This window comes from Nicotiana sylvestris, chromosome 8, assembly GCF_000393655.2.
Source record: "Nicotiana sylvestris chromosome 8, ASM39365v2, whole genome shotgun sequence".
Taxonomy (NCBI): domain Eukaryota; kingdom Viridiplantae; phylum Streptophyta; class Magnoliopsida; order Solanales; family Solanaceae; genus Nicotiana; species Nicotiana sylvestris.
This window is the reverse complement of record NC_091064.1, coordinates 57,987,163-57,997,216: the sequence shown is the minus strand read 5'-3', so window position 1 is coordinate 57,997,216 and position 10,054 is coordinate 57,987,163. Positions and strand designations below refer to the sequence as shown.

Sequence of the window (10,054 nt, the reverse complement as noted above, 5' to 3'; positions counted from 1 at the left end):
TACCTGATTGATTAATGATTAATGAGGTTTCATATGTATAACTTCTTCATCTAATAATGTTAGTTTAAATTAATCAAAGAATAGTTAATCTGTTTTGATATTATTGTGCGTCAATCTCACGTTCCAGTGTTATTAAATAATAGAATATAAAACGAAAGCAATCTCTCTTTGTACAAACTCGATTGCAATTTTCCATTTGCATTAGCCGTAAACTAATAACTAATAAGTTACGTCTTTTTCAGCATGTAATTAATTGAGGGATTTTCTTTTATTTTAGAGACGAACTTAATAGAAAAAATGTAGTCACTATAGGTTTATCCTTTTAAATAAAATGAGACGAGCCTCGCCAAATAAAAATGCAAATTGTGAGGCCCTCAATAATTAGTCATAATAAATACTTAGAATTTGGGATGGACTGTTTAGTGAATTTCACTGCCTTTCCCAAAGATAATAACGCGTTAGCCTCTTTAGACGCGATTTAATTAAATTATTTTCTTAAATTCGGGTGCACATTTATGTGAGCCAAATCCAAATCTCAGCGGAGTCGAAATGTGTCTCTAATCACGGGTACATTGATTGTGACGTGGTTCGAGATGCATTTCCATGACGTTGCAAATTCTTTAAAAGAATAATGAATGAGACGAGCCTCGACAAACAAAGTACACAATCTGCGGGGCCCTCCATACGTGTTGTTAAAAATTACTTAGACTTCGGGATGAGCCGTTTTTAGTAAAATTCCACGGCCTTACCCAAAATAATAATACGCTAGTCGCTTTAGGCACGCCTTTAATAATTTAATTTTCTTAAATTCGGGTGCCCATTTATGTGACCCAAATCCAAATCTCAACGGAGTCAAAGTGTGTCGACGACCACGGGTACATTGACTGTGACGCGGTTTGAGATACATTTTCACAACGTTGCAATTCCTTATAAAAAGTAATAATAATAATTACGAAAGCGGTAAAAAGATAAAATTTGCACATAAGTTCATATTTGTATAAAATCAGATAATCAAGCCGAATATAACAGTTGAGCGACTGTGCTAGAACCACGGAACTCGGGAATGCCTAACACCTTCTCCCGGGTTAACAGAATTCCTTATCCGGATTTCTGGTACGCAGACTGTAATATGGAGTCATTCTTTTCCTCGATTCGGGATTAAATTGGTGACTTGGGACACCCTAAAATCTCCCAAGTGGCGACTCTGAAAAAAATAAACTAATCCCGTTTCGATTGTCCTTTAATTGGAAAAAACTCCTTCACCCCTCGCGGGGGCGGAAAAAGGAGGTGTGACACCTATTATTATATGTTGATGACATGCTCATTGTTGCTAAGTATTTGACAGAAATTCTCAATTTGAAAAGACAGTTGAAAAGTAAATTTGAGATGAAAAATTTAGGAGCAGCTAAGAAAATCCTTGGCATGGAGATCAAAAGAGATCGAAGAGCCAACAGGCTATTCCTGACCCAGAAGAAGTACTTGGAGAAAGTCTTGGAGAGGTTTCTAGTCTATAGAAAATAACAAAAAGATTTTTTTATTTCTTAGGTAGTGTAGTAACTCCCCCTTGGTTTTTATTTGGGCCTCGGTTCTTTTCCAAGGGTTTAGATTGAACCGGGTATAGGTAGATTTTTTGTTTTAGGTTAGGATTAATGGGTGACGAGCTTAAAATTGAAAAAAAAACCTTAGCGTTCTGACACCTGAACACGATAGACGCTAGAGTGTAGCGCTTAGCTTCAAGGGTTGAATCTTGTTTAAGTGCCTTAAAAATTGTATGTTTGTACCTAACTTGAACACTCAAATGAGAATGTTTTGATAAACTAATCCGGAGTGAGTCATGTGCCATGTGGGTGTGAGTATCATTGTATTCCATGCTGTACATTTGATGCCTAGAACTTGCCCTGTGTGTTTGCAAAGCAAAATAGTAGCTTCATTCGGTTTTAGAAGTGATATAGGCATTTCTTTGTTGAGCCAGACATATAAAGTGAACCCACCTTAATGCATTACATCTTAGTTAACCCCGTTGAGCCTATAAGCTTGTTTCTTTGGCAACCACAATGTGAACCTTAACCATTTGTTTGCAAAGCCTGCTGTTTGAACCAATTTTCCTCCCTCTCACTAAGCACTAGATTGGTATTGAGATTATGTGAAAACAAAAGTGTGGGGTGGTGGTTTGGTTTTTGAAGTGGAACCATGGAAATAGAGAAAAGGTGCAGAATGTGAAGCGTAAAAAGAAAAGCACCACGAAAAAAAAAATCCATATATATTTTGTAGTGATTAATAAGTGGTAGCTTGTACAAATTGCACCTAATGTATGGGTATGTTTAAACAAATGTGGTGGAGTATTGGCTTACAAAATGATCATTTTTAAATTCAACGTAATTGTATTAAAAGTGCTTAGGGAGGTTAGTCACTATATCCAAATATATCCTACCCGTCCCTTAGCCTACATTACAACCAAATAAGGTCCTATTGATCTTAGACTGAGTGGGGCTCGATTAGTCGAGTACTACACTAGGGGCAAGCCTATGGTGCATCTTTGTGGCATGTGAATGTTCTTTTTGGAGAGTGAGCGAATTCTGTCTATTTGAGTTCCTAATTGTTATCACTATCATTATATATATGGAACTACTCTCTTGTGTGATGTGAGGGCATGTGATTCACAAAGGAAAGGCTATACAGTTGTTATTTACGTCATAATTGTCCATGCTTTGTTGTTGTTTTATAATGTAAGTTGCCAATAAAATGCTTTAATTAATGCCATTTGGTTTCGCAGGGAATATAAGATGTGAGGAAGCAACATGAAGTGTTTAGAGACAATAACGTGAAAAAACACCCACTCAAGAAGTACTCAAACACAAAAGAGCAAAAAGAGAAGAAACGCGAAGACAAAAAGGCCCAGCACACTCACCGCGGTTCGCGCCGCAGTTGGAGTCAGTGTCCTCCGCGGTCAGCGCCGCGGCCGCGGCGGCATGTTCATAGCCCAGGACTTTAAGGGGCCAAAGTGTTAATTCGGGAAAATTTTGTAAAACCCTTATAAGATGTAGGAAACTCGCCCAAGAAAGGAGAGCTGATTTTGAGATTATTTTGGCAAGAAGAACAAGTATGAGAGATCACCCAAAACATCATAGTTCTCATTCTCTTCTATTTTTCTTGCAATTTTCCATTATGAATATTTTTGTAGTTTATTCTTACGTTGTCATGAGTAGCTAAATACTCTAATCTAAGGTTTTGGTGAAACCCGTTGGGGATGACTTGGTTGTTATATTAATATTGTTTGAATTGGTTGTTAATCTCTATTTGTTCATCTACGTTTTGATTGTGGTTAGTTGAAAAGGCCCTCAATTATCCGTTCCTATTTATTATATATCTTCTTGAGAGAGAGTGCATATTTAGGTAGTTGTTTGAACAACATCACTCTCGGAGTATAGACGAGAGTCATAACCGAGGGTTTAGAGATTGGATTAGAGATAACGATACCTCGAGTGCAATCTAAAAGAACGGTAATGTGAATCTAGCTAGCGTAGCTTGAGAGAATGTGTCTAGTAAATTATCATAATTGCTTGAGAGAGATTTATGATAACCGGAGAGTTCTTGATTGATAGAGACAACTAAGGCATCGCTATAAGAAACGTACAACCAAGGAAATCACCAACGGGGAAACCATTACCTTAGACCTTATTCCAACTGTTCACACATCAAGCATAGTTAATTTTCAGCTGTTAATTATTTTCAGACTTTAGTTGTTAGAAATATCATCAATTGTGAATTACAAAGTTTGGGGAAAATTGATTCTGTGAATTTAGTAAATCAGTCAAAAGTAATTGATAGGTTAAATCTCTGTGGTTCGACTCTGGGCAGAATTACTCATATTATATTTGCTACGTCCGTGTGTGTCTTTGTATAAGGCATAGTTTGGCGTTATCAAATTTTGGTGCCGCTGCTGGGGGATTAGCGGTGTTATCAATTAAAATTGAGAGAAGTACAAAAATTCTAAGTGTAGTCAGTTTTCTCTATACCCAATCATTTCATTGAAATTCTAACGTTTGAACTCTTGTGGAAAGCAGGTGTATGCCTAGAAGTTCTTTGAGGACTGGAGAACTGCTAGAAGGACTCTCAGACCCCGAGAAAACATTCAGGGCATTGAACCTTGCCAACAAAAAACTTCAACAATCTCAACAATCATACCAACTCGAATTTGACATGGGTGACGTAGATAACGTCAACGGAAACGTCAGGAATGAGCCAGCTGACTTAAATGTCAGAAGGGTGGCACCTCTTGTGCCTGAAGCTGCACTTTATGACTGGGCACAACCCACAGCTGATAATCTGGCCACTGCCATAGCTATGCCTGCAATTCAAGCGGAGACATTCCAGATCACCAACAACATGCTGCATCTGCTGCAGAATAAAGGACTGTTCTCCGGGTCACACATTGAAGACCCACAACAACACTTGAAGAATTTTCTGTCAATTTGTATGACCCAAAGGCAGCCAAATGCAACTCCGGAAGCTATCAAGCTGCTACTGTTTCCATTCTCGGTAACCGGGGAAGCTCAGACCTGGCTAAATTCGCTCCCTTTCAACTCTATTACCACCTGGGAGGAATTAGTCAAGCAGTTCCTGAACAAGTTCTATCTGCCTAACAAGACTGCAAAACAGATTGATGACATATTGCAGTATAGGCAGCAGCCCTCTGAGTCCTTGCAAGAAACTTGGGAAAGGTTTAAAGGGATGTTAGTGAAGTGTCCTCACCATGGCATTCCAGACCAGATGCTCGGCCAGAGATTCTACATGGGGCTAGCTGACAATTTGAAAGAAAATGTGGATGCGTTAGCTGGAGGTGCATTTTTAAGTAAAACATTCACTGAGTGCAAAATCCTTCTCGATAAGATGTCACAAAATTCGGGGTGGATGACTAGAGGTAAAACAATGGCACCCATAGTGCATTCAGTTCCTCTTGACCCAAATAATTCGCATGCAGAGAACATGGCCATACTCATGACCCAGATGAGCATATTGACAAAGAAGATTGTTGAGATGGGTACAAAACAGGTGCATATTGTTGATACAACAAATGGGGGACTGTGTACACCTTGTATTAATCAGTCTTATGTGTGTTCATGGAGCGGAGAAGGTGAAAATCAAGGGGCAAAGGAAGATATGAATCATGTCAACAACTATGGGGGTCAGAGGCAAGGAGCACAGTAGTGGAGACCGCAGCAAAATTAGCAGTACAGGCCTAATATGCAGCAGCCTGGGGGTATGCACCCTCAAAACCAATTGGTGCCAGTACCATATCAGAAACTACAGGGCTATCCATAGCAAAATCAGCAACAATTTACATACCAACCACCCCCGCAGCAGCAAGATAACAACATGGTGGAAATCAGGGGTATGCTTCAGCAACTCATTGGGACAAATAATAAAGTGCAGGAAAAATTGGCAGTGCATGATTCAGCCATAAAGAATATTGAAACGCAGTTGGGTCAGCTGTCCATGGCTTTGAACAACCGTCCTTAGGGAACTTTGCCTATAGACAAAAACATAAACCCCAAGGACCAAAACCCGAATCAGCTGATGGCAGTAAGTCTCCGGAAAGGGAGAGATTTAGACAGAGAGCATGAAATTGCACAAGCCAGCAAGGACACTACACCAGCCACTCCAGTTCAATTAGAGGTAGAGGAACCAACAGAACTTACTGAAGTAGTGGTTGAGTAGAGTCAGGAGGAAAAAGTCAAAGAAAAGATGAATGAGCAAGTTGCAGAACAGGTGGAACCTCTTGTACCAGAAAATTCTAATAGAGAGAAGCCAGTAAGCAATGCACAGATGGTGATACCTGCACACTTCCCTCAAAGACTGGTCAAACAAAAGAAGGCAGACCAATATAAGAAGTTCATGGAGATGCTGCGTCAAATTCAGTTGAATATTCCTTTGATGGATGCCTTGAGGGAGATGCCCGGTTATGCTAAGATGATGAAAGATCTAATGTCACGGAAGTTTGATTTTCAGGATCTATCCATTATAACTTTGACACAGACCTGCAGTGCAGTGGTGGCAAAACCGATGGCTCAAAAGATGTCGGACCCAGGTAGCTTCACTATTCCATGCACAATTGAAAGTTATGCCTTTGCAAAGGCGTTGTGTGATTTGGGAGCTAGCATAAATCTGATGCCGCAGGCTGTGTACACCAAACTGGGCATTGGTAGAGCTAGGCCAACTTCGATGCTGCTACAGTTGGCTGACCACACAGTGAAGAGGCCCACTGGTATTCTTGATGATGCGTTGGTACAAGTGGGGAAATTCGTGTTCCTTGCAGACTTTGTTATCTTGGATTGTCAGGTGGATGAGGAGATACCCCTTATTTTAGGGAGACCATTTTTAGCCACAGGGAGAGAACTGATCGACTGTGAAACTGGGGAATTAAAAATGAGATTGAACGATGAAGAAGTCATATTCAATGTTCAGCAATCTATGAGGAGACCCAGTGAATATGCTAATTGCTCTCTAGTGGAAGCAGTGGATGTAATCCTGCAAGAAGATGATATGACCCTAACTGTAAAAGATCCATTGGAGGCATGTTTGATGAATTTAGAAGAAATGGATGGTGAAGGGTTAGCTGAATGGGTCATGGCACTGGAAGGCCGAGGATTTTGGTCAAGGGAACCTCAGTTCGAGTCCCTTGAGCTAGAAAAAAGGGTCACTCCTCTAGCAAAGCCATCAATAGAGGAACCACCCAAGTTGGAACTGAAGCCACTCCCAGATCACCTCAGGTATGTATTCTTAGGCCCTGATTCGACCTTGCCTGTTATCATATCATCCAGTTTGTTAGACGTGCAGGTAGAACAGCTCGTACAGGTACTGCAGGAAAACAAGACTGCCATTTGCTGGACTATGGCAGACATAAAGGGTATCAGCCCAGCCTTCTGTATGCATAAGATTCTCCTGGAAGAGGGGCACAGACCTTTCAGGGAACACCAGCGAAGGCTGAACCCAAACATGAAAGAGGTTGTAAAGAAAGAAGTAATCAAATGGTTAGATGTGGGAATCATATTCCCCATCTCTGATAGTAACTGGGTCAGCCCTGTCCAATGTGTGCCGAAAAAAGGGGTAATGACTGTTGTAAAAAATGAGAACAATGAGTTGATCTCAACTCGTACAGTCACAGGGTGGCGTATCTGCATGGATTACAGGAAATTGAACACAGCCACCCGGAAGGACCATTTCCCCTACCTTTCATTGACCAAATGTTGGACAGGCTGGCTGGGCGATCGCACTTCTGTTTCTTGGATGGATATTCGGGGTACAATCAGATATCAATAGCCCCCGAAGATAGAGAGAAAACGTCTTTCACCTATCCGTATGGCATCTTTGCCTTTCGGAGAATGCCTTTTGGGCTTTACAATGCACCCGGGACTTTTCAACGGTGCATATTAGCCATCTTCACAGACATGGTGGAGGATATTATGGAGGTATTTATGGATGATTTCTCCGTGGTGGGAGATTCATTCGAAGACTGTCTTTACAACTTAAGGAGAGTGCTTAAAAGATGTGTGGAGACAAACTTAGTGCTAAACTGGGAGAAGTGCCATTTTATGGTACAAGAAGGTATAGTCCTAGGGCATCGAGTGTCCAGTAAAGGAATTGAGGTCGACCATGCTAAGATTGACGTGATTGAGAAGTTACCAATGCCCACTTCAGTCAAGTCAGTGAGAAGTTTTCTTGGACACGCTGGATTCTACCGGCGTTTCATAAAAGATTTTTTCAAAATTGCTAACCCATTATGCAAACTCCTTGAAAAAGATCAGCCCTTTGTGTTTTCTAATGATTGCAGGTTGGCATTTGAGGAACTGAAGAAGAAATTGATCACTACACCTATCATTGTTGCACCCAACTGGGAGCAACCATTTGAGCTCATGTGTGATGCCAGCGACTATGCTATAGGAGCAGTCTTGGGGCAGTGAAAAGATATAAGCTGATGCACCCGATTTACTATGCAAGCAGAACGCTAAGCGGTGCACAACTCAATTACACAGTGACGAAGAAGGAGATGTTAGCGGTGGTGTTTGCGTTTGACAAGTTTCGATCATATCTGATTGGTTCCAAGGTAATTGTATACACTGACCATGCAGCACTCAAGTACCTAATTGAGAAAAAGGAGTCTAAGCCGCGCCTGATTCGTTGGGTGCTACTGTTGCAAGAATTCAACCTCGAAATTCGTGACCGTAAGGGCACAGAAAATCAAGTCGCTGATCATCTATCGCGACTTGAAGGAGCTGAAAAATCAGTCGAGATCGAAGAGATCCTGGAAACCTTTCCAGGCGAACAGCTGCTCGCAGCCAGTCTTGAGGAAGTGCCATGGTATGCAGATTTTGCAAACTACCTAGCCTGCGGTATTGTTCCCTATGATCTTTCATCTGTCCAAAAGAAAACGTTTTATCGGGATTGTCGCATGTATTATTGGGACGAGCCTTATTTGTTTAGAAATTGTGTTGATAATATGATCTGGAGGTGTGTCCCCGAGATAGAACAATCTTCTGTTTTACAGGCTTATCACGCATCAGCATATGGAGGACATTTTGAAGGAGCCAGGACAGCTGCAAAAGTGCTAGAGGCCGGGTTCTTTTGGCCAACAATGTTTAGAGATGCACACCTATGGGTGAAGGGCTGTGACGAATGTCAGAAAACCGGGAATATTTCTCGTCGCCACGAGATGCCCATGAACCCGATTCAAGAGGTAGAGGTGTTTGATGTTTGGGAGATTGACTTCATGGGCCCCTTTGTCAGCTCATTTGGTAATAAATACATACTTGTTGTTGTGTATTACGTGTCTAAATGGGTGGAAGCTACAGCGTTGCCCACTAATGATGCCAGAGTGGTGATAGGTTTTGTGAAAAAGAATATATTCACCCGATTTAGGATACCAAGAGCGATCATCAGTGATGGAGGCACTCACTTCTGTAACAGAGCCTTCGAGAAATTGCTTCCAAAGTATGATGTACGCCACAAGGTGGCTACCCCTTACCATCCACACACCAGTGGGCAGGTTGAAGTGTCCAACAGGGAGATAAAAAGTGTACTAACTAAGTAGGTGAATGCCACACGAACTGATTGGGCAAAGAAGCTTGATGACGCACTCTGGGCCTATAGAACTGCGTTCAAAACACCAATAGGTATGTCACTATACAAGTTGGTATTTGGGAAGGCCTGTCACCTGCCTGTGGAGCTATAACATCGAGCTTGATGGGCACTGAAACAATTGAACATGGATCCCGAAGCAGCTAGACAAAATCGACTGACAGAGTTGCATGAGCTGGAAGAATTCAGATATCAAGCCTTTGAAAGCATGAGGCTCTACAAGGAAAGAATGAAGAAGATGCATGATAAGCACATTGTGGATAGAAATTTCAAACCCGGTGACAAGGTATTATTGTATAATTCAAGGCTGAGATTGTTTCCGGGTAAGTTAAAGTCCAGATGGTCAGGACCATTTAGAGTGGTGCAAATGTTCGCAAGTGGAGCTATCGAGATTAAGTCAGAAGATGGGACAAACAAGTTCTCAGTAAATGGGCAAAGGTTGAAACATTACCTTGGAATAGCTGATGAAAAAGGGAATACAGTGGTGATCAATTTGAAAGAACCCCAGTACGCGAATGAGGAGTGATGGCTCAACCACTTGCGTCGTGCCGCGACGTTAAATCAGGCGTTGCATGGGAGGTAACCCACGAATGTGTTGTAAGTGTAGTATGTAACTTTGTGTAAACAAAACAAAAACAAAACAAAAAATTTTGCCAGCCACGACCGCGGACCGCGGCGTTGACCGCAGAAATCACTGAATGATTCAGTTTTTCACCGCGGCCACGGCTCGGACCGCGGGAGACTCTGTCTCAGACCGCGACGTCGACCGCGGCGACGTCCGCTGAATTGTAATTTTTTTTTATTATTTTTTTTCCCACTCTTCTTTTTAATTTTAAAACCCTTCCCTATATCAAAATAAACAATCCCCCCTCCTAAAATCCCCACTTCTCTCTCTCTCTCTAACCCTCCCCTCCAAACC

General features: G+C 41.6%; 1 protein-coding gene across 1 annotated transcript; it reads left to right on the top strand.

Moving 5' to 3' along the window:
• Window positions 1-9,262: 9,262 nt before the first annotated feature.
• On the top strand, window positions 9,263-9,661 carry LOC138875077 (uncharacterized). The gene has a single exon (XM_070153896.1). It carries the CDS (start codon window positions 9,263-9,265, stop codon window positions 9,659-9,661), a length of 399 nt encoding a protein of 132 aa, XP_070009997.1.
• The last annotated feature ends 393 nt before the right edge of the window (window positions 9,662-10,054 follow it).